The sequence below is a fragment of the Phaseolus vulgaris genome, chromosome 3 (assembly GCF_051622355.1).
Source record: "Phaseolus vulgaris cultivar YP4 chromosome 3, ASM5162235v1, whole genome shotgun sequence".
Lineage (NCBI taxonomy): Eukaryota > Viridiplantae > Streptophyta > Magnoliopsida > Fabales > Fabaceae > Phaseolus > Phaseolus vulgaris.
The window spans coordinates 32,430,987-32,456,840 of record NC_143500.1 but is presented as its reverse complement, the minus strand read 5'-3'; the positions used below and the strand labels follow the sequence as shown (position 1 = coordinate 32,456,840).

At 30.7% G+C, this 25,854-nt stretch overlaps 1 protein-coding gene across 10 annotated transcripts; it reads left to right on the top strand.

The window, feature by feature from the left end:
• The first annotated feature begins 15,047 nt into the window (after positions 1–15,047).
• Positions 15,048–19,937, top strand: LOC137807059 (YTH domain-containing protein ECT2). 10 transcript variants are annotated; one of them, XM_068607494.2, is made up of 9 exons: positions 15,051–15,350; positions 15,745–15,798; positions 16,230–16,293; positions 16,444–16,588; positions 16,672–16,745; positions 16,822–17,292; positions 17,877–18,428; positions 18,552–18,764; positions 19,131–19,937. In XM_068607494.2, exons 3-9 carry the CDS (start codon positions 16,246–16,248, stop codon positions 19,722–19,724), a joined length of 2,097 nt encoding a protein of 698 aa, XP_068463595.1. In that variant the 5' UTR covers positions 15,051–15,350; positions 15,745–15,798; positions 16,230–16,245; the 3' UTR covers positions 19,725–19,937. The 10 variants fall into 10 exon arrangements, with proteins under 10 accessions (XP_068463593.1, XP_068463595.1, XP_068463601.1 ...); XM_068607500.2 differs by having other exon boundaries at positions 15,052–15,350; positions 15,754–15,798; positions 18,015–18,428; XM_068607495.2 differs by having other exon boundaries at positions 15,052–15,350; positions 15,754–15,798.
• The last annotated feature ends 5,917 nt before the right edge of the window (positions 19,938–25,854 follow it).

The following is a 25,854-nucleotide window of genomic DNA, read 5'->3' as shown; positions in this document are numbered from 1 at the left end:
TCTTTGGGCATGAGCAATTTTTGCCATATAACTTGTTTTCTTCTAATTGTTTGTTCATTGTGTTTTGTGTTTGTTTGATAATATGGATCATCTTTCTAGTGGTGAATCATCTAAACAAAATTCTCCTAAAAAAGCTTTTCGAATTGGAGAATTGAAGGAAGCTAAAAAAACAATTGCACAAAAAGAGGAAGAAATGAGACAATTGGAAGAAAGACTCCTAATATTGGAAATGCGCCATGAAAGGTCTCCAAGACAAAGAAGACACCATCATAGATATGAATCAAGAAGTTCTCAAAATTATGGTGGATTTGATGAAGAAACCGAATGGAGGAGGCACCAACATTATGAACATAGGCACCAAAATGTGGCAAAGCTTTATTTTCCATTTGTAAAATTACGTAGTTTTAATGGAGATGGTGATCCTAATGTCTATTTAGGATGGGAGGCTAAATGTGAACAAATTTTTAATGTATATGAGGTCTAAGATGACCAAAAGGTAAACTTAGCCTCCCTAAACTTTTTAGACTATGCCATGCAAAGGTGGCATAAACTTGTAATGGACATTGGACTAAACAAGAGACCACCCGTGGTTTCTTGGGATGATTTAAAAAAATGCATGCGCGCTAGATTTGTGCCTCCACATTATAGGAAAGACCTTTTGTTGAAACTCCAAAGGTTTCATCAAGACACGCTCAATGTGGATGCTTATTTTAAGGAACTTGAAACGCTTTTAACTAATATAAACATGCATGAACGTGAGGAGTCCAAAATGGCTCGCTTTGTAAGTGGTCTTAAAAGGGAAATCCAAGATGTGGTAGAATTGCATGAATATTCTTCTTTAGAAAATTTGGTTCACCTTGCCATCAAGGTAGAATCCCAACTTTCAAAAAAAAGCTCTTTTAAAAATTCTCATAATGATGGCTTTTACCACACATCTTGGACAAATAAACAAAAATATACTTCAACATTTCCCTCCAATTTTAAAAACGAGTCCACTTACAAACCAAAAGATTCAAAACCCTCACCTTCAACTATTATATCACTTACCAAGACCTCAAGTAAAAAATGTTTTAAATGTTTAGGTTTTGGTCATATAGCTGCAAATTGTCCAACAAAGAGAACCATGATGGTTAAAGAGGGTCAAGTAGTTAGTGAACATAGTGATAACTCTTCTAGATCTAACTCCACTTCCCCTTCAAAAACCCTTAGTGAATATGAGTGTGAAATACCTTGTGAAGGTGACTTATTGATGATAAGGTGAATGTTGGGAACAATACCAAAACCTTTGGATGATACCCAAAGAGAAAATATTTTTCACACCCGCTGTCTTATCACCAACAAGTTATGTTCCTTGATTATTGATGGGGGTAGTTGTACTAATGTGGCTAGTACAAGAGTTGTGCAAAAGTTAGCCTTACCCACATCTCTCATACCAAGCCCTATAAATTACAATGGCTTAGTGGCAAAGGTGAAATCATGGTTAACAAACAAGTCCTCATAAACTTTGCAATAGGAAAGTATAAAGATGAGGTTTTATGTGATGTTGTGCCCATGGAAGCAACTCATGTTCTTTTAGAAAGGCCTTGGCAATATGATAGACATGTTTTACATGACGGCCTATCCAACACAATGTCTTTTTCCTTCCAAGGACGCAAGGTTACCTTAAAACCCCTCTCTCCCCAAGAGGTTCACGAGGACCAAATAAAAATGAAAACTAAAAGAGAAAATGAGAAAGCAAAAGAAGGAAATGATAAATCGAGTCACACTACCTTATCTACTAAATCACTAATGTTGACTCGTGTTATGCCTCAACTTGAACCTCCAAGGTATTCCTTTTTCATTACCCAAGGTTCCTACTTCCACACCATCTTGGTTAAAGAATGTTAGGGATGATTTTTACATACCTCCTAATGGTTTTCACCATTGAAGAAGACTTTTTCCAAAAAATATCATCATTCCCAAACAATCTTTTCCAACTTGGTCTGTCTATAGGACCTCCTTTTCTGAACTCCCAATGCTTAAAAATGCTAAGTCAAGTTTGCCTATCTCTTCTTGCATTCTCTTATCTAATTGCAATCTGACTTTGTCTTATGTAGGAGTACTAAATTCGTGGTCGAATTTTCTACAACTTGGAAGGCATGATGTGACCCAAAAATACATGAAGATGACCAAGGATGCTATACTTGAAGGGTCATCTCAACAAGCAAATAAAGATTTCATCAATAAAAGAAAGGACAAGTCCCAAAGCATTTGAAGTTCTTCTTATTAGTCTTCTCAAAATGAGGCCCAAGCCTAATTAATATCTTTTTTGTAATATCTTTAGAATAGATTCAAGATAGAACATTAAAAGGGAAGTAGTGGGAAAAGTCATTTTTTCTAGAAAAGGAAGTGACTTGAAAGGGGCGGCATTTGCAATGCCTTTTCATGTACCTTGCCTATTCATGACCGGTCCTCTATTTCTATATAAAGAGGAGCTTGGGATTTTGTAAAAGACACATTGATATTGAAATCGAAAGTAGTGTTACTCTCCTCAAAATTGAGTGGCTTCTTTTGTGAGACTTGTTCTCCTTCTTCTTAGTCTTATCTTGTGGGTTTTGGGAACTCTCAAGTGGCGACACTCTCACTCATCTTGGAGTCAATCATCCTTCAAGTGGCGTGATCATTCCCATGTCTACAACCACATACGTTTCTCCTTTCATCTTCTTCTTCCATTTCCATGTCATTTCAAAACTCTAAAATATGTCTTGTTGTTTGTTCTTGTTTCTAATCGGTAGAACTTGTTTAATTGTTGTTTTCATTCGGTAGTTTGCTATTCTTCTTCTTTTTAATCAGTTGGAATTACTTGTTTGCCTACCTATTTGATTCATGTGTCTTTGGTTGTGATATCAATCGGTTCATGTTCTTGAAATGGGTTTCTCATGGGTTTCTTGATTTGTGTTCTTGAATTTGCTTGTAGAATCTTGATCCAAATTCTTGAAAGTGTCTATTCATGAGTCAACTCACATCACGTATACTCCATGTGAATGTTTATCTCCTCTCTCTTGAATCATGCGCCTAAGAAATTAATTAGAACAATGCGAACTAACTAAGAAAACAAAGTTTAAGATAAGGAAGACTTTCAATCATGCGTTTAAGTACAACCTCTCACAAAAACTAGTTTTTCAGGAGATTAGTCAATTAAAACAACTACTATAGAGAATTAAAAATAGAAACTTTTATTGATCGAAACCTCAGAGCTCAATGGGAAATTACAAAGGAATCAACCAAAAAGGTTTAACCTTCCATACAAAGGCAATACAAAAGAATTACAAAGAAGAAAAGAAACTAAGAAAATCCTATGAAGCTCTCCCTCCCTTTCTTCTTGATGCTTGTGTCCTTTTATAGGTTTTTTTGCTCCAAGGATCTTGGGAAAATATTGTAGTTTATATTTTGTTAACAGTGTCCAAGTTTCCATTTTTCCAAAATTCTTGTATTTTGGCAGAAGATTTGGTTCCAATTCTGTTTCTGAGATTATGTAGATTTTATTTTCTCTTTCTTCTCCTCAGAATTTGTTTTCTGTTTTGGTTCAAGAAGTAACTTGGACTTTTGCAATATTTGACCTTTTCACAAATGTAGATGCTTCATCGGGATAATTTACTTTAAAAACACAAAATTAACAAAAATAATAGTTAAGGCCTAAATAAACCCAATTATAAGAATATTAATTAAAACAATGGATTTATTTATTATTATAGTTCTATAATCTATGATTAAAGCTATTGAGTGTGAATAAATATATGCTCATCAATAAGCATAAAGAGTTTTTATAAATATGTTAAAAACCGATATTTAGGAAACTCTCTTAATAATTTTATATGTTAGAAATCCATATAAATGAATTTTATATGGACATCAATATCAATCAAATGATAAAAATATTACTACGCTTTTCAAAATACAAAAGAGTAAGAAGGATGAACTCATTATTATACATGTTCTTATACTTAGTGAATGTTACTATATTAGGATTTTAAATAATCGTTACTTGTAGGTTTGATATCCATCTTTAGAGACAAATTATTATTTTTGACTCGATACACTTGTCGTAAAAGAGTCATCACTTATCGACTCTCATCCTTTATTGTCTATAGCATATATGGATGGGAGACACAATGAAACCAATCCATGTAGTCCTGCAACATAAGTCGTCGCATGAGGTGCCTCCACCACATTGTACACAACGTACTATGCAAAAAGTAACTACCCATGGTCTTCTCTTTCATTTACAATTTTTTTTTTCACTAACAACATATGGATAACGGGTATAATTTGAACATATTCATATTGATGTAGGACATTTCGAACAAGTGGAATTGATTGCATGTACCTAACCTAATATACCTAAAGAACAATGAGACCCATTCATATGGTCAATCCTACTAATGGTTGTCACATGGGTAAATTTGATGCTAACAAATTTGAGATTATTAAGTTGGAATCAAATTGTTGCATTTGTAGACATTGTCAACTTCATACACTAAATATTACAAAGCACACACTTCATAATTAATATCCTCCTGTTTTAACCATATGATCATCACAAAATTCTATGAATTATAACCTGAAACTAGATACAAATAATGCCCTTAAAAGCAGTAAAACATTGATAAGGCTAACGTGCATCAAAGTTGCACATCCAATGAGCTACTTTTTGTTTTCATAACAAACATCACCTAATTGTTCATACATGTGTGTAAGTGCAACTGTCACCAAAACACATCCTTTAGTTAGATGCAAATCTTGGAAAAAGTCCAAATAGGACACACTAACTAAGGTAACACTTTTATCAATAAAAATGGTCTAACCCATCATGTGCAATAGACAAGTATGTGTTGCAATAGTCCATTAACTAGTACAAAAATAAGAATCAATGACAACTTACTATGACGGGTGTAGTTTACCTGTCATAAAAATGGTGCGGCGACATTTTTGTAATAATCATGAAGTTTATTATGATGCTTAAAATTAAAACTAACATAGTAAATATTTATCATGTCTGTTTAGGATAGAACCGTCATAATAATTTTTTACTATGTCATTTATTATTTCAACTGACATAATAACTGTTTTAACCTCCCAAACATTCAATTTTTTTTAACCTAATGCTTTCGCATGTTGTTTCGTCTTCCACACCACAACTTTTGGGTTTTTTTTTTCCAGACTACAACTTTTGCGTTTCTTCTTCCACACTACGACTTCCGCGTTTCTTCTTCCACACTATGGCTTCCGTGTGATAAGCTTCTTCTTCCACACTACGATGCTCAAGCTTCTCCTTCCACCCTACGGTAACCCTTTCACTTGTTTGGTTCAATCTAATCCGTTTCTCGTTTTTTTCGAAACTTGTGAGATTGTTACTGGTACTAATCAACTATCTATATCGGTTCTACAACTTAGGTTGTTGTAAGTATACTTTTATTAACCTTTAAAATAGTTTAATATATTCATATTTTCCTCTAACATTATTTTTTCAATGTTTAAGGTATTTACATCACCTATGCATCGAGAAGAAGAACGCTTATATTTATGAATTTCTTGACCCAATTGTCATTCATAGTGTAGGAAATAAAGCGAGTGAAGTGCAAACATACTTAATAGAAACATTTCAAAATGCAGACAAAGAAGTGTATTTAGCACCTTACTTGCAACAGTAAGTATATAATTTTAATTTACAGTTAATTAATTTGAAACTTATTTATTATTATCATAATTTGTAGGGGTCATTGACAGTTGTTGCTCATTATTCATCATCATTTTTGTTAGAATATATGACCTTAAACAAGAGGGGGGTGAATTGTTTATAAAATATTTTCTAAAACTTTGAAGGTATAATGAAAGCCAAAGAAAAATCACAGAGAAAGAAACTAAGGAAAGCAATGCACAAAGCTGTTTTAGTTGATTTCCAAAAAATCAACCGATTGTTTTTGTGATTCAACCGGTTGTTTTTATCAGCATATAATAAAAACAACTTAAAACAAATATATGTTAGATCAGGGAAAGAGAGAATCACACAAATATATTTATACTGGTTCACTCTTACACCAAAAGCTACATCCAGTTCCCAGAAACCACTGGTAATCCACTATGCAATCAAAACCAGATTACAAACACCACACACCAAAGTAGTGACCTTGAGCCCCTCAAGAAACACACTACCTTTAGAAAACCACACCAAGAATGTTGATCTTGAACACCTCAAGAGCACACAATACTCCTTGGCAACACAAATACAAAATTACAGTAATCAAGGAAGAAGGGAATATAATACACTTGGGTATTACAAAGCTTAAAGTTCATAATTACAACCCAATCCTATTTCGCACACTTAAGAATGATCCAAAGCTCTTTCAAATCTTGGAAAAACTATTTTGATAAACTCTTTCTCTTAATCCAAGATTAGGAGCATAAAACCACCTTTATATAGACCAACCAAGTGGTCAAAAACATTTAATAAAGGACCAAGGTAGTTAGGATCATTTAAAACATATTAAAACCACTTAACAAAATTATGTTAAGCTTTTCAGAAAAACAATCAGTTGAATTGACTTGACAACAAAGTCAAGCTTTTCAAAACCTTTTCAAAAAAACCTGTTGTTTCAAAATTTCAACCTGTTGAAATTTAAACAGCATTTTAGAAAACTTATCTTTTCAAAAGGTTAAAGATTCAAATGAACTTGGATCATCTTAAGGAGTGAATTAACAAGTTTCAAACAACTAGACAACACACACCCAACAACAAGGTCTTCAAACTTTCTTCTTGGATTTGGAGACATCAAAGCATCTTGTTCAACAATCTCCCCCTATTTGATGAAGACAAATCCCTGGTTTGTTTGTGTTGTTTTTTTTTTTAACTTGAAAGGTCCTACAAAACAGAATTTATGCATATACAAAGCAAGTATACCAGCGGGATACCAAGGCACACAAAACCAGTTTTCTGCATAAGCCTTTAAGTAGAAAAACCATTCAAATAACCATAAAAACCAGTACCAAAATTAGACTTGTGTGCAGAAAAACTATGGTGAATAAGAGCATGACAATAGCAAAATTTAAACCATGATAAAACCAGAGTGTAGCAGCAGCAATACAACACATAAAACCACACCAATTTCCCCCTATTTGTCTTCACAAATAGAATGAAGGGATAAAAACAGAATAACCTGTTTGCATTAGTGTTTTCCAACATTGAAAACCAACATATAGCAGCAACATAATAAACCAGAAAACCAGTGTGTGTAGCAGCACCATTGCAGCAACAAATCTTTGATACCATATCAGAATTGCAGCAAAATCTATGGTGTATCAGAGCTATGACGGCAGCAGAATCAAAGTACCATAGACCCCAGAAATTTCAGCAAGGAGACCACAGTTTCTCCCCTTATCTTTTCTTCATCCAACAATTCAAGTTGGTCAAATGATTGCTCAAGAGGTGGATTTGGTAGAATTATTCTTTTTTCTGTTAAAAGCAAACCTTCCAGACGTTCCAAAGATACATTCACAAATATTCATCAACCCCATGACCACTAATGTGGTTGTCATTCATAAAAAGCTTTGAATCTTAAGGAAAACAAAGAATATATCTCTTTATGATCTACTTCAAAGGCACAAAGAATGCATATTTGACTCATAATGGGTTATGAAAGAAAAGAAATAGTTGTAAGCATGCATAAGAAATCATAATAGCTTTATTCAAATATGTCAGAGGTAAAACAATCGGTTGTTTCGTGAAAACAATCGGTTGTTTTTCTGAGACAACAAGAAAATGTTATTTTTCAAAGAAAATCATCTTTCAAAGTGATGGGAAATGCATAATGAAATACATTCATACCTTTGCATTACCTCAAGCATGTTTAGAATTTCATTTGGTCTTATGAAGTCAAAAGCATAGGATGAACATATACAACTTACTTTACATAGGATGAACATATACAAGTTACTAAGCCTCTCATACCACTGCCTTGGAGCTTGCATAAGCCCATACAAGGCCTTTTTCAGCTTGTATACATGGTTAGGATGTTGATGATCTTCAAAGTTCGATGGTTGTTCAACATAGACTTCCTCATTGATGATTCCATTGAGGAAAACACTCTTAACATCCATTTGAAACAATTTGAATCCACTCATACAAGCAAAGGTCAACAACAACCTTACAACTTCTAATCTTGCAACTGGAGCAAAGGTTTCACCATAATCTATGCCTTCTTCTTGATTATAACCTTTAGTCACAAGCCTTGCCTTGTTCCTTGTAATTACTCCAAATTCATCCAGCTTGTTTCTGAAAACCCATTTGCATCCAATGATGTTCATCTGGTCAGACCTTGGAACAAGAAACCAGACATCATTTCTTGTGAATTGATGCAGTTCCTCATGCATGGTAGTGATAGCTGTCGTTTTGCTGTCAAATTAATATGATTCTAGCGTAGACTTGCCTAACACTAGAGAGATGATAATATAGTTTTGGTCAGATGACCCCAAGTCGTCTCCCAACAAATCCAATAGTAATTTCAGTGAATAGAATTCAAAACCTATCTGCAAACAATGAAAATTAGCAATAATGGTAAATAAACAGGGGTTACGATCGTTTAGCAAGAAAATATAAATGATGATTTGAATCAGTAAAGAATGCAGATTGACTCCCAAGTTCTTCCACCAATGAATTCTTCACGGGCTCTCTAAAGATTATTCTTTTCTCAATCCTCAGCAGAGCTAAACTAGATTGAACATGCGCCAAACCTAATTCAACTGAAGCTCACCAGTAAAGCATGCATCTACCGATTTAATCAATACCCACTTTGTTCCATGCGTATACTCCATGGGAATGCTTATCTCCTCTCTCTTGAATCATGCGCCCAAGAAATTAATTAGAACAATACGAACTAACTAAGAAACCAAAGTTTAAGATAAGGAAGACTCTCAATCATGCGTTCAAGTACAACCTCTCACAAAAACTAGTTTTCCAGGAGATTAGACAATAAAAACAACTGCTATAGAGAATTAAAAATAGAAACTTTTATTGATCAAAACCTCAGAACTCAATGGGGAATCACAAAGGAATCAACCAAAAGGTTTAGCTTTCCATGCGGAGGCAAAAGAATTACAAATAAGAAAAGAAACTAAGAAAACCCTATGAAGCTCTCTCTCTTTCTACTTGATGCTTGTGTCCTTTTATAAGGCTTTTCTGCTCCAAGGATCTTGGGAAAATATTGCAGTTTAGATTTTGTAAACAGTTTCCACTTTCCATAATTCTTTTTATTTTGCAGAAGATTTGCTTCCAATTCTGTTTCTGGAATCTTGTAGCTTTTATTTTCTCTTTCTTCTCCAACAGAATTTGTTTTCTGTTTTGATTCAAAGAAGCAACTTGGACTTTTGCATATTTGGCCCATTCACAAAGGTAGATGCTTCAGATCATTTACCCTAAAAACACAAAATTAACAATAATAATAGTTAAGGCCTAAATAAACCCAATTATAAGAATATTAATTAAAACAATGGATTTATTAATTATTATAGTCCAATAATCTATGATTAAGGCTATTAAGTGTGAATAAATATATGCTCATCAGGTAGCAACCCATTTATCATCCTTGAGAGCTTTTTCATTTGACTTAGGTTCAACTTCTGAGACAAAAGTCATATGCTCGCAGTAGTTAGATACAGTACTACGTGTAGAAACACCCTTCTGGATCTGACCAATGATGTTCTCCACTAAAAGATCCCTTGGAATTCTCCATTACTTTGGCAGCTCTTCCTGTTGTAGAATTTCAACCGGTTGTTTTTCTGGACAGGATTCCAGCTTCTCCAAGGTGATGCTCTGCTCATCTTCTGCATAAACCTTTGTAGAACCCTGATCACTATGAATGATTTTATCAAACACCACATGGACAGACTCCTCTAAAGTTATAAGCCATCAACAACACACCAGATCAGACTCTTTATTCTTGAAGTTTCTTCTGATCAACACTATGCATGTGCCAAGGATGTCTCTTGACATTCAAAGAACCCTACAAGACATAAACAATTGAAAAGTGTAGGTATAAAGATTATCTTTGCTCTTGATATTCTTCCCTTTAGCAGTCATTCTTCAAGCCCAAAAGTGATTCTTGGCTGCCAATGATACCTACAAGAAAAGATTAAGAAGCAAGATTTGGTCCCCTTATGAATTTGGGTCCAATTATGTTAGTAAAAGTCTTAGGAACCTTAGGAACCCATTTTAAAATAGCTTTAGGAACAAAAAACTTCCTAATATTGCAGAATCTAACCGAGTGGCCTCTCTTCATGTAATACAAACATGTAACAACCGGTTGTTTCGATTTTTCAATCGGTTGTTTATCTAGCAATTTTGAAAAAGACTTTGAAAACTCAGTTTTCTTGCTCTGTGGATTAAAACCTAAACCTGTTTTTCCAAAAACACAATTTTGAGATGCCAAGACAGTCTCAAAGTTGGATTTACCCTTTGAAAGTCTATCCACAGTTTTCACAAGGTAGTGAACCTTCTTTTCAAGAGATTCACGATTTTCCCAAACAAGTGAGTCACACTTGCAAAAAGAGTTCTTGTAAAACATTTCTAGATTTTCAAAATCAGTTTTTGAATTCTCTAACTCTTCTTCTAGTGCTCTGACTCTGTTTTCAAGCCAGTTGTTCAACCCTTTTAACCGGTTGTTCAAGATTGGCAATCGGTTAGTTTCCTCATGTATTTCTTTAAAAGCTTGAAGAAGTTGACTATAATTTTCAGCATTTAAAGAAGTACAAGAACTTACACTACTTGCATCATCTTCTTCCTTGGCCATCAAACACAGATTGACTTCTTTTTTTATTTTTCTTTATTTTCCTTCTTGCTTGACTTCTTCTCCTTGCTCTCTTTATTTCATTGGTTCCCTCATGAGTTACTTCAAGTGTATCCCACATCTCTTTAGCAGATCCACATTTTGAGACCCTGAAAAGCTCATTAGAATTTAAGGCAAATGTGATAATATTTTTTGCAATACAATCATATTGTGCTTTTTTACTTTCACTCTCAGTCCATTGGGACCAAGGTTTTTCAAAGAAAACATCATCTTTTTCAAACATAAGAATAAAAGGACCATTTTCTATTGCATCCCAAATTCCTCTATCTAGTGATTCAACAAAGATTTTTCATTCTAACCTTCCAAAACTGATAGTTCAAACCACAAAATAAAGGTGGCCTGTTTATTGAGGCACCCTCCCCAAAAGGTAATTTTTCAACCATAAGAAAAAGGTTTTTGGAATCAAACTTGAATATCTTTCAAGAACCAAGCTCTTGATGCCAATTGTTAGAATATATGGCCTTAAACAAGAGGGGGGGTGAATTGTTTATAAAATATTTTCGAAAAATTTGAAGGTATAATGAAAGCCAATGAAGAATCACAGAGAAAGAAACTAAGGAAAGTAATGCACAAAGTTGTTTTAGTTGATTTCCAAAAAATCAACCGGTTGTTTTTGCGATTCAACCGGTTGTTTTTATCAGCAGTTAATAAAAACAACTTAAAATATATATATGTGAGATCAAGGAAAGAGAGAATCACACAAATAGATCTATACTGGTTCACTCTTACACCAAGAACTACATCCAGTTCCCAGAAACTACTGGTAATCCACTATGCAATCAAAACCAGATTACAAACACCACACACCAAAGTAGTGACCTTGAACCCCTTAAGAAACACACTACCTTTGGAAAACCACACCAAGAATGTTGATCTTGAACACCTCAAGAGCATACAACACTCCTTGACAACACAAATAAAAAAATACAATAATTAAGGAAGAAGGAAATAGAATACACTTGAGTATTACAAAGCTTAAAGTTCAGAATTACAACTCAATCCTATTTCACACACTTAAGAATGATCCAAAGCTCTTTCAAATCTTGGAAAAACTCTTTTGATAAACTCTTTCTCTTACTCCAAGATTAGGAGCGTAAAACCACCTTTATATAGACCAACCAAGTGGTCAAAAACATTTAATAAAGGAGTCAAGGTAGTTAGGATCATTTAAAACATATTAAAACCACTTAACAGAATTCTGTTAAGGTTTTCAGAAAAACAATCTATTGTTTTGTCGAAACAATCGATTGAATTGACTTGACAACAAAGTCAAGCTTTTCAAAAACTACTAAGGTAAAACAACTTGTTGTTTCAAAATTTTAACCTGTTGAAATTTCAATAGCATTTTAGAAAAGTCATCTTTTCAAAAGGTTAAAGATTCAAATGAACTTGGATCATCTTAAGGAGTGAATTAACAAGTTTCAAACACCTAGACAACAAACACACCCAACAACAAGGTCTTCAAGCTTTCCTCTTGGATTTGGAGACATCAAAGCATCTTGTTCAACAATTTTCTCATGGTTATCTTGTGTTTATTGCATAAGAAAACTAACACTTTGTCCATGAAACATTTACTAGACATGTAAGTTTTCTATTGTATTATATTCCCTACCTTAATGATTAATATTAATTAACAAATGTCTGCCTTTTTATAGGGTTTTGGAGGCTCATTCGAGATTACAAGACCTTCCACATATAGCTAGGAAGAAGATACAATTAATTATACCTAATGTAACTTATTTGTCCCATCACTATTCAAACACACATGAACATCACTGCATTGTTTGATTTCTACAAATGCAACAACATTATCAACATGAAGCATTTATACCAACATCCATGTGGTTGCAACTCCATTTAAAGTGACACAAATGTAGAATTGTCTCACAATCAAAAGGTACAACAAATTAAACATATCATTCAATGTGATAATTATCTCACCAATGAATAGATGTAAATAATTTGTACCATTCTGTCATCAGCCTAAACAATAATCTTTTGTCTACCGTCTCGTATGTAGCCTTAATAAGACCCTTTAGCCTAAATTACTCTAATATGACCTTTATAAGCTCATGTGAGGGATTGAACTTATCAATCTTACATCCATGGAACAACAACATACAAATTTTCAATAAAAACTGTTCAGATTTAAAAAAATTACAATTTGTTTATGGTTTTCATATAATCAATTATATTCAAAATTATAATCAATTATATTCAAAATTATAATCGATTATGTTTATTGTTTATGTATATATAATCATTTTATCCGTTTATATAAATATATATTATTCTTTTATTATGTTTTTATATTATAATAAAATAAATAACTAATATAATTTAATATTTTAATATTTCACATTTTTGTATCGTAAAAAATAACAATTAAATGGAAATCGTTGAAATAGTAAATAAATAAAATAAGTTAATTTAATATTTTATTAATATATATTATTATAATATGATAAAATAAACAATTAAAATAAAATATAAAATAATAAATAAAATAAAATAATTTTTAAAATTATCTTTTATAAAGTAATTTATTTTAATATATCTATATTATGAAATATAAATTTTGAATTTATTAAGATTTGATAATACTTTTTATTTTAATTAAAATTTATACTAACTCTAATTTATATTTAAAAATTATTTATATATCTTATTTTAAAGAATATTTTATAAATATATAAAAAATTTATTTAATTACATCAATTATAAAATTTTCACTCTCTTTTCTGAATCCAATCAACCTTAATTTTAGCTTTCTTTTACTTTCTTTTATTTTATTTTTTACTTTCCAAACAAAATCAAAATCATGTGTACAAATTAGTACTGCAATCCCGGACTCTTAGATATTATTATTGGGTCTCTAGATAAGAGATATAAGTGTAATGTCTTAAAAAAAATATTTAAAATATGAAAATTGGTAAAACTGTAATAGTTTTAAAATAAAAAATATTTGTGAAGATTTAAAAAAAAAAACTTTGGTAGAATATTTTCCACCATCACATCAGTTTGTATTTTTTTTCTTTTTTTATTCTAAAAATACTTTTTAGTTGCATAACATTAACCATCCAAAAATATATTTAGAAAAATATAGGGATTGAGGAAGAAATGTAGAAAGGAAGAAGTGCATCTGTATGAAAAAACAATTAACTTCACATAATAAAGTACGATAAATTTTAATTTCTAGAATTTTCTCTCACAGAACTACATTTATTGACTTTGCATATATTTTAATATATCATTTGAAAATGGCTAGTTGTGTTTTTCAAGACATATACTATTTAAACTGTAAACTAAACTGCCGCTATAAGCAACTTACTAACTTATTCATTGACCTTATATACAAAGGAAAAACATAACAATACAGAGAGCTTTTCTTATTTCCCTTTGCCTCTATTTTGGTCCTTATCTTATGGATTTGGTTGTCGGTGGAACACTACCAAGGATATTATACCTAACTGATCAATTATTAATGATAAATTTCAACATATTTTTTTTAAAAAAAAATCCATTATTATCCATCACAATTTACTAAAAGTCACTCAAAGAGTTTTTTTTTTTAAAAAAATTATGTTACTATTTATTGACATTACTTACTTACTGAGGAGGTTTCGATTCATTGTAGTCAATATAATTTTTAATATTATTAATTCAAATTTATTAAAAGTTACAAAATGAAGAAATAAATTACGTGTGGTTCTACAACTTTTTATACTAATTTTGAATTGTGTTATCAGTATTTGTATTTAGTTGGTTTTATTAAAGACAAAAACCTGGTATATAAGTTGTAAAAGAATCTTATATGATAACTGTGTTCTCATTATCCATAAAATTCAAATTTAAATTGATAATTAGGAGATTATAAAATTTATTTCAATACAATATCTTTCTTTTTATATAAAAGGATGGTACATTATAAAGTTGTAAAAGAATCTTATATGATAACTATGTTCTCATTATCCAAAAATTTCAAATTTAAATTGATAATTAGGAGATTATACATTTTGTTTCAATATAATATCTTTCTTTTTTATATAAAAGATTTTCCATTTTTTTTTATATAATTTTTTTTCTATTTTAACTTTATATTAATATTTCATTTTATTATTTTATTTTGGTTATTTTTTATTTTATAAATTACGAAACCCTTTGCATGATGTTTACATAGGTGTGGGAAGCTCTATCATTTCGTTTCACAGCGCCACACTTTCTTTCTTTTCTTTTTCTTTTTCTTTTTCTTCGCTCTGTTTAATTTTTATTTGTCTTTCTTCTTCGCACCGAAACCGCCCTTTTCAAAGGGTTCTTCTTCTTTTCCTGTTAATGGTTAGGGTTTCTTAGGGGCGTCATCGGAATGTTCCAGAAGGCCCCTTCTTCCTTCTTTCGCCTATCCAATTCCGTTATACGACGGGGTATGGCGCCAACCATGCATTGATTTCTTCTTCTTCTTCTTTTTCCTTTCAGGTGATTACCCTTTTTCTTTGTGCTTTTGTGTGTGTTGATTGATTCGTTAGTTCTTTTATTCTGTGATTGGAGTTGTGTTTCTCGAACCGGGGCGAGGTTGAGTGGGGAATAGTGTTATTGCGAAGTGTATGGACAAGATTTTTTTTAATGTTTTTTGTAAGTACTGGATTGCGCATTTGGAAGTGGGGTTTTTTGCTATCTAGGTTTAGGAAAGGGGTTTCTTTTATGGCGAAATTGGTTGCTTATTATATAAGTTACTGAGCTGGTCCACGATTTCAATGTCAAATCGCGTTGGGTTTTTTCTTTAACAGGGTTTGCACTTTTGCAGTGTTTTTTTTTTCGGTGGTGGTGAACGATTGGTAGAGAATTGAGGAGTGATATTCTTAACTTTTAGCTTTTGTAGTGTGCCAAGCACTGGAATTGATCTCTTTTCAACCTGTTTGTCCTGGTGAGTTTTGGGAACTACTATAGGTGTGTTGTGTTGCAATATTCAATTGTGATTTAGGGTGGTTTGCTGATATTTTGGTGTGTGTTTGGAGTTAAGGAAGCTTTGAACAGTCGGTTTGATTTTTCTTTCATACATGAACCTGATATGAATGTTTACTATGATACTTGTGAATATCATTATCAGGCAAAAGAAATTGACCAGTATCACCAACAGGGAGTATTAATTTCTTTGTAGTTCATTTGTTATGGGATTCACGTTTGTTGTGATTATAAGTGCATCATGATCGTTTTGGCTCGCTTTAGATAATTTAATCCGGTGCCAAGTGTTGTATAATTAATATTAACATTGGTTTCTTTCTAATGCCATTTTCGGTATTTTTTTGGATTTTTTATTTATTTACTACTAATATTTCATGTTATGGCTGTTTGCAGTGGTGGCAGTTCTGGTATGGAAATGTATGATGTTTCTGGAACTCGAAATGCAGATGCTTATTTGGTAATAAATTTATTGAATTTTTGCATTCTCTGTTATACATAATACATATCATGTTTCCTTTGATGGATTGTCATTATTATATTCTGTGCGTTGTGGTTTTTTTGTTCTGAGTTAGTATGACAACAAAAATTCCTACTCTTGGATTTTCAGATTGAAGGCACCGATTTAAACTCACATATCACAAACCCAAATTTTGAACAGTTTCAAGTCATGTTTAATGATGGAGCCCCTGAATTTGTTATTGATCAGAACTCGTATTACCCTGCTGCCACCAATTATGGGTATTACTGTACAGGTAATGAGAACGGATATGCCCGGGATTTGAGTTTATGGTATGTTTTCTATGCATCATATTGACTAGTTATTTATTATGGTTAGGATTTGAATCACCCAGAGAATGGGAGGGCCACCATAGGATTTTTGGTGTAGATGGTCCTGATATTCAGTACACGGTGAGTCTAGTTCTTCTCTACTTTTGTGTGTTACATGTTGTGTTGACAGCTGATTTGTTGTTTGTTTATTGGCCAGGGTGCACAACATGAAAGTTTTCCATATGTATATTATACACCTAGCTATGGATATGCACAGTCTCCATACAATCCATACAATCCTTATATTCCTGGTGCAATGATAGGAGTTGATGGTTCATTTGGAGGAGCACATCAATATTACTCTTTCCCTAATTATCAAAACCCCATTTCTTCACCTTCTTATATTCCTTTTGTTCAACCAGACAATTTCCCTAATAGTTCTGTTGACTCATTGTTTGATGCTAGTGCTTCTGGCAGTAGACCTGATGGAAAAGGTTTAAAACATAAGTTCAGTTCAGCTTCTGGTGCCTTTGCTAGGAGCTCTTCAAAATCATTGTCAAATCCCACAAGTTCCTTGGCCAGGATATCTGAGGGGCCAAGAGATAATGCTGGGATAAAGAAAGATGTGACAAGTGGCAGTGCTTCTGGCAGAGGTTTTCTTAATCTGCCTTTGCCAGCTGTCCGTCAGGTAGAATCTTACACTTTTATTTGAATTCAAGTATTCTGAGCCAGTGAGGTCAGTTCTGATTTTGACTTGTTTAGATGGGAAGCATAATATCTATAATTCTAGCTGTGTTCCCGAACAGTATTGATACTTGATAACACTATAACAAGTTAAAGTTTTTCACTCCCTAGATGTTTCTATTTCTCTGGAAAGGGCATACTAGGAGGGAGTGCCTATATATGGGTTAGTTTGTGGACTTAGAGGCTGGAGCTCTTTCGTTCCTGAAATCTATGGGTGATATTAGGTCCATTTAAATAAAATTTTGAACAAGTGATTACAGAAGGTAAAATGGAACAAATTTCCTTTTAAAGTTCAAAACAATTTATGCACACCCCAACTTTTTCGTTAGTTCTTTGACTTCACTCCTCAATTTAGCTCCTGGTTTAAATTTGTTTCTATTTACCTCCCTATTTCATTTTTTATCTATAGATTCTTATTGGGATGTTTAAACTGGCTCTTATTATTATTTTTGGAGTCTTGTTTCAGTTATTGAAAAGCATGTTTGCTAAATTTGAATTGTTATGTTTATTTTTTTGTTGGTTTTGTAGGCCAGAAGCATTGATGTCTTAACCCATCCTGTAGATATTATTTCCAATGGAAATGTTTTATCCCACCGTAATCAATTAAAAATAGCTTGCCCTCTGAGTAGTGAATTTTCTGACTGTGGTTCTAATGCTAATGGACAGTCTGCAGTTGCTAAACTGCGACAGAAGGCTCTCATGTCTAAAGGATGGAGTGATGTAAATGGAAGTTCTGATGTTTTGGGTGAGCGAAATAGGGGCCCGAGAATTGGAAATAGCAATTCAAAATACCACCAGCTGGCTGTCAAAGCCTATACAAACAAAGGAGATGGGAATACACAAGAAAACATAATCGTTTATACTGATCGATATAACAGGGAGGATTTCCCTGTTAGCATTGAAAAAGCAAAGTATTTTGTTATAAAATCATACAGTGAAGATGATGTGCACAAAAGCATCAAATATAACGTCTGGTCATCTACACCTCACGGAAACAAGAAGCTGCAGAATGCCTATGAAGATGCTGAGAGAATAGCTGCAGGAAAATCTGGAGGCTGCCCTGTCTTTCTTTTCTTTTCTGTGAGTTGCATATAAAGATGCATTCAATGAGTTTTAATTCTGTTTCTTTCTGATCTGCATACCTAAAGCTGTTTGCAGTTGTAATTTTCCTTTCTTTTGATCATGTTCTTTCTTATAATGTAGGTTAACGCAAGTGGTCAATTTTGTGGGGTTGCAGAGATGGCTGGTCCTGTTGACTTCAATAAGGACATGGACTTTTGGCAGCAGGATAAGTGGAGTGGAAGCTTCCCTGTGAAGTGGCACATCATAAAAGATGTGCCAAATGCAAATTTTAGACACATTATACTAGAGAACAATGAGAACAAACCTGTTACTAATAGCAGAGACACACAAGAGGTATGCATATTTTTTCAGCAACTTCTTTACCAAAGTAGAATTGACAAGTTTGCCCAACTTATAAGCGTATTAAATTAATGTTTGCAATTTTTTACCCATGTTTATTAAGGGTTATTGAGTAAGCAGATCCCTACCCCACGTGCTTGAATGTGTTGAGGCTATTTGATTGTCATTTTATCATATACTTACATACTTGTTTGTCTTGATTGAAGTAATTATTGTTTTTTTCTTAATCTGGGAGTTGCTGTTATTTCTAATTTGTGTTGTTTTGGTTTTGTTATAGTGTGTAGATTTTCGTTGTTGTGTGCCTCTTTTATCCCTTGGTATTATATGAAATAATTTTTTGGTCCAATTTCTCTTTTGTAGATAATGTATGGTAAAGGTTTGGAAATGCTGAAAATGTTCAAAAACCGTAGTTTGAAGACATCTTTGCTTGATGACTTCATGTATTATGAAAATCGTCAGAAGATCATGCAAGAAGAAAAGGCCAAGATGCTAATCAGAAATTTTGAAAAAAATCCATTATCGTTACCTACATTGGAACCACCTCGGAAGTTGAATTTTGTCTTTGACATCCCTCCAGTCAGTAAGAATTCAAAGACGGATGATGGGCTTGATAACTTAAAACAGACTTCAAGGAGTGGACATATAGTGTGTAGTTCTGAGGTCACCAACACAGCACCTGTAGATGAAAAGGCTGAGAAATGTACGGTTGAGAAAGAAGATATCGCTTCTGTGTTTAAGATTGGTTCTGTCACTATTAACCCAAAACAAGTGGAGACTAAACCATCTGCCGTCAGTGTCTCTAAGAAGGAGGCGGATGATGTTTTCACTGTAGGCTCAATGCTAGTAAAAGTTAACGGATTTGCCAAGTCTTCTACTTTTCTGAAGATCGGGAGTATCCCACTTGATCCGAGAAAAGGACAGCTGGACGGAGGTACTCGTGTTAAAAATGGCTAAAAATGGATCTAAAAATTTGGGAAATACTGATTGATGTCTCTACCTTATTGTTCCATTGTGAGGAAGTTAAGTTGGGTTTTTATTCAAATCTTCGTTTACTGTTTTTTTCTTCTGATGTCGTGCGGTGTTGAGTTAGAATACTTTTAGTGAAAATGTTACTCTTGTATTTCGGCCGTTAGCAATCAATATACAAAAGGATGTTTCTTCATTGCAGATTTTCGTTCACTCTGTTGTTTAACTTGACAAATCATTATTGTGTTATTGATACATTAATGTTTCTAATTTTTTAACCCTGCAGCTTTTGAGACTAGATTCAATGCTATACCTTTACTAACACAAATTCCCAATTCTATCCTATACGGGTCTGTTTGATTTTTTAGGAGGATTGAGTGTATTTTGTATTTTCTTTCACTATGTGGATAAAATAAAACTGCTTCTTCCTGCAATTTCATAAATATTTTAATTTTTTTTTACTTAAAATGTAGTTTATATTTTGGATTATACTTGAAAGATATTTTCAGATTGGAAAATATATTTTTGAATTCTTTTTGAATTATGTAACTTGGAATATATTTTTTTTAAATTATTTTTTATTATGTAATTTAAAATATATATATTTTAAATTATTTTTGGAATATATATATATATATTAAATTATTTCTGAATTATGTAAATGTGGAGAATACTTTTTAATTTGAAAATATTTTTTTGAATTATGAAATCTGAATATTATTTTTACATTTTATATGGAATGTCTAGAAATATGTGGAAGTGCAGGAAAAAACATGTGGAGAAGCCTGCCGAACTTTACTGGTAAAGTTATGGAAAATTTACAGTGGTTCCAAGCAAAACTTTTGATTTTTTTGATTATTTTTAATTGAAATCCTATTTAGAAACACGATTTCTGATTTTTTAAATTTTTTTTTTATTTTTAAATTTTATTGTTAAATATTTGTTTAAATTACAATAATAAATTAATTTATTACTTAAATTAATTAAAAAAAATTTACTTTATAATAAATTATCTAAATTATATTTAATTATAAATAATTAAATATACAATTTCAAAAATAAATAAATAAATTATATAAACTTGATAAATATTTATTTAAATTATAATAATAAACTATCTAAATTATATTTAATTATAAATTAAATTTACAATTTTAAAAATAAATAATATAAAAAAATTCAAGATTAATTTCTTAAGTATAATTTATATATCATTATTATATATTCAATGACATTTTATTTTTTATTATAAAAAAATATTATTGTTATTAAATAAATATTTATTTTGTTTAAGTAATTAATTAATTTTTGTACTTTTTATTTAATTATTTGTAAATTTGTGTCAATAAATTGATTAAATAATAATAATGTTCTGGTCGGGTTATCCTTTTTTTCTTTGAGAATTCATGATTTTTCTAGTCTTTCTCCTACTCTTCAATTCTGATTCCCTTTCTCCTACTCTTTCTTTATGAGATTCTCACTTCCTCTCTTTGCACGTTCCCTCTTTCATTCCTTACCTCATTCTCCTATATTTCACAAACTTAGATCACAACCCTCTTCCCCGAAAATATCTCTCTTTTCAAGGGTTATATTATACCCACTCACCTAACCGGGTAACACAAATAATTAAATTTTTATAATAAGAAAAAAAATAAAATGTTATATAATAATGATATATAAATTAAACTGAAACAAATGTATGTTGAACTTTTTTATTTTTAAAATTGTATATTTAATTAACATAATTTAGATAGTTCATTATTATAATTTAAATAAATATTTAGTATGTTTTAGTAATTAATTTATTTATTTTGGAAATTATGTATTTAATTATTTATAATTCAATATAATTTAGATAATTTATTATTATTATTTAAATAAATATTAATTAATTTAAGTAATTAATTAACTTATTATTAGTTTAAACAAGTATTTAACAATAAAATAATAAAATTGTAAAACAAAAGAAATTAGAAAAATCAAGCACAACTTTTAAAAAATAAAAATTTGTGCACTTCAATTGAAAATTGTCTTTGAAAGCACAACGTATCTATTTTTACAATTTACCGATGTCTGTAAAAGAAAAAAAATTATCCAAATCTGTAAATTTTTTTAAAGTTATCGATGATAAATTATAATAATAAAATAAATTGACAAATTAAATATTTAGTTACTCATTTGATCATTAAAAATATCATCTTCTAAATTTTGAGGTTTTACGTTAAAAAATAAAAATGATGAATGTGATTAGATTTTATGTGTCTTGTTTTGTGATTCGTGTTCGATATGATTTTGATGATAATGAGATGTGTCGGTTAAAGGATGATGATTGGAAGACGACGATGTGTGTTGATTTAGTTCTTGTGCTTCAACTTTTATAGATAAAAATATATTTGTTTTTTTATTAACCAAGGTTAGTGTTCTTAAGAGAATTATGGCCACTGTTGTGGGGACGAGTGACTTTTAAGATAAGAGAATGTTGGATAAATGGTTTCGATTGAGCTGGAATCTTATTGTCGAGCAGGTCGATAGTGATCTTCCTCTTTGATTAGGCTATAAGTGGACAAATATACAAGTCATCTAATATTTTTCAAAGTATTGATGGTCTTCATTGATAGAGTCATGTGCCATGAGTGTATTTATGATTAGAAGGAGTGTCAAAGTTGGCATAGTTTCTCTTGAGTGATGTGTTGTCATTGACAATATTTGTCATAGTCAGGAAGGAGCATCATCCGAGTTTTTTCTATATACATAATTATATGTTTATTTTTAGACATTCATGTACATCTTCCTTCTTATGAGTTTACCATAGTTGTTTTACATAACTTCAATGTCTCCTTTGTGTAGTTACATTCAAATTCACGATCGCTGCAAGCTTTTTGATTGGTATGTTCAATTTTACATCCTTTTTTTCAAGTTTTTCTCCATTATTATAATGTTCAATTTACCAATACTAGATATTCAATTTACATTCTTTTTTTCAAGTGTTTCTCAATTATTATAATGTTCAATTTACCATTCTGATCGGTTGGGTATCCTTCGTGGGTTAGGTGGGTCATGTTTGTTTGTCCGCTATACCTCGTCCTAAAGGTTTTAAGATAAGAGAATGTCAGGCAAATGGTATCGGTTGAGCTGAGAATCTTGTTGTTGAGCAAGTTGATAGTGATATTCCTCTTTGATTAGGCTATGAGTGGAGAAATATACAAGTCATCCAATATTTTTCAAAGTATTGATGGTCTTCAATGATAGACTCATGTGCCATAAGTGTATTTATATTCAGACGGAGTGCTAAAGTTGGCATAGTTTCTCTTAAAAGATGTGTTGTCATTAACAATATGTATCATAATTAGGAAGGGGTGTCGTCCAAGTTTTTTTATATACATAATATATATGTTTATTCTTAGACATTTATGTATGTCTTTCTTTTTATAAGTTTACCATGGTTGTTTTACACAACCTCAATGTCTCCTTTATGTAGTTACATTCAAATTCACGATCGCTGCAAGCTTTTGATGGTATGCTAGATGTTCAATTCACATCCATTTTTTCAAGTTTTTTTTTCATTATTATAATATTCAATTTATCAATGCTAGATATTCAATTTACATCCCTTTATTCAAGTTTTTCTCCATTATTATAATGTTCAATTTACCATTCCGATCAGTTAGGTATCCTTTGTGGGTTAGGTGGGTCATGTTTGTTTGTCCGCTATACCTCATCCTATAAAAGTTTTAAAAGTAAAATTTTTAAAGTTGTTGTGGAGTCCTTAGATTGAAATTATATTTTGTCCATGACAATTTAAATTTTTCATTTTATTTGACTCAAGATCCCGTATGATATCATAGTTAGTCAAGGTCTATGATAACCTCTAAAAATAATTAATATTCGATACCACACTAACATCAATCACCTTCATCAACATCCAATAAGAGAAGAGAGAGTCATTGAGGCTTTTCATGAAGATATTCAAAAAGTTGCTTTGAATATCCAAAATCCCAATTCGAAGGTAGTCTTCCTTCTACTGCCAAGGAAATGACCGGGATCATCTTGCTTGGCCAAACTATTCAACTAATAAATATACAAAAGTTGTTTTTCATAACACATTTAAAACTCTTAAAGCTAAGTCTATTAAAGTTGGGGATAATGTACTACACATGACTAAGATCATTAATTTTTGACACTATTGACCTGACCGGGATCATGTTTTGATCGACGCAATCTCGACAAACCACACTAGAAGGAATAAGTCCAAATGATCTCAAAATGTCTCACCAATTACATGTCAAAAACCTAAAACAATATGTAAATAAAATATGATTAAAATTAATTAAAATACATTAATTAGTGTGTATTGTCCTAAATCAAGATTAACATATGTTAATTCAAGATAACTTAAACAATACATACCCACATTTATAAATAAATTGTCATTATTCTTTTTATAAATAAATTGTCATTATTCTTGTAAAATTTATGTTTTCAATAACATACTTCAACTGAATATTTATTTGATGGTCAAGAAACCTTTTACATAACTTATTCTAATTGGGATAAAAAAAAGAGAGTAGGACAACTAGAACATTGAAAACACATTCTTGACTCATGCAAACTATATATATATATATATATATATATATATATAATTTATTAAATAAAGATATGACTTCTAAACCTTTCACAAATTTTTATCAGCAATCATTAATATATAAATAAAAGAATTTGACGTTAAGATCCAGTCGAACATGAACAATACAGTTTTTTATTTATTGAAGTTCTGTAGTGGTAGTTGAACAAATTCAAAGACATGAAAATAAATGTTCAAAGTGTTTTGATGTGTTGAAGAGTAGATTCTTCCATCCATGAATTTTTTTGGCTTTTGCTTCATGTAACCCAGTATCTTTATTGATTTTAAAATGATTGAATTTGTTTTTTTTTAATAATTATGGAACTGCTACATGTTGATTTGATTTTTTTTATTGCATAATTTAGAAGTTTTTCAAAATGAGTAATTCAAATAATAATTTAAGTTAAGGCGTGCTACGAATTATATATTTTGAAATATCAAATATAATATCTAGATCTTAAAGAATAAATTTTAAATTGCACAATTAGCCAAAAACACTAGGTGGGGGGAAAAGATCTGTGTTACGTCAAAATGGCCAAATATTTTATCTAATTCATCCTAATTCTTGAAAACTAGAAGTTATTATGAAAAATACATTTCAGAACGTATTATATAAGTTTTCAAAAATATATTTTAGAATTTTTGTTATGAAAATCGTTTCCAACAATTCCAAAAAATTGTTAATAGAACTTCTTCTGAATCAAGATGGAACAAGATACGTACACTACCTCATCAAAACAATATAGGATGTCTAATAAAATAATACCTTCTGAATTACATTTCCTCATCAAAACAATATAAGGTATATATAAAGGACTACCTTTAAGTGGAAATATATATTTTGGATATAACTTTAGAACTTTTTCAATCCAGAACTTTTACAATAAAAAAAAACTTTAAATAAAATATTTTTTCAAATTATATAACTTTTTATATTAAAAAATCATTAAATATTAACTAATTTAGAGATAAAAATAACTAATTGTTAAATTGACTAAGTTACATATTATTTTATAAATTTAAAAATTACTAGTATCTAAAATAATTTATATTATTAGTAAAAATTTATAAATTAATTTATTAATTAATATATAATATTAGATACTATAATCACTTTAAATTTTAAGTTAATTATTAATTTAATTAAAGAATAATTTAAATTTAAAGTATTTAGTAGTTAAAACTTTTATAGTTAACGTTAGATGGTAATTTAAAAATTATTTTATAAATTTTTATTAATAATAAAAATTAATTTAAATATCAATAATTTTTAATTTATAAAATATTATTAAATTTAATTAATATAACGATTACCTATTTACTTTCTATATTTTTAAATTAGTTGATATTTAATTATTTTTTTATTTAGATAGAATTATATTGGTAGTCATGCATGACAATATTAAAACTCAATTTAGTATTTTAAATTGTTAAATTTATAAAGCTTTTAAACTCTACTAGCCTAAAAAAACTTTAAAAAAATAAATTAACCAA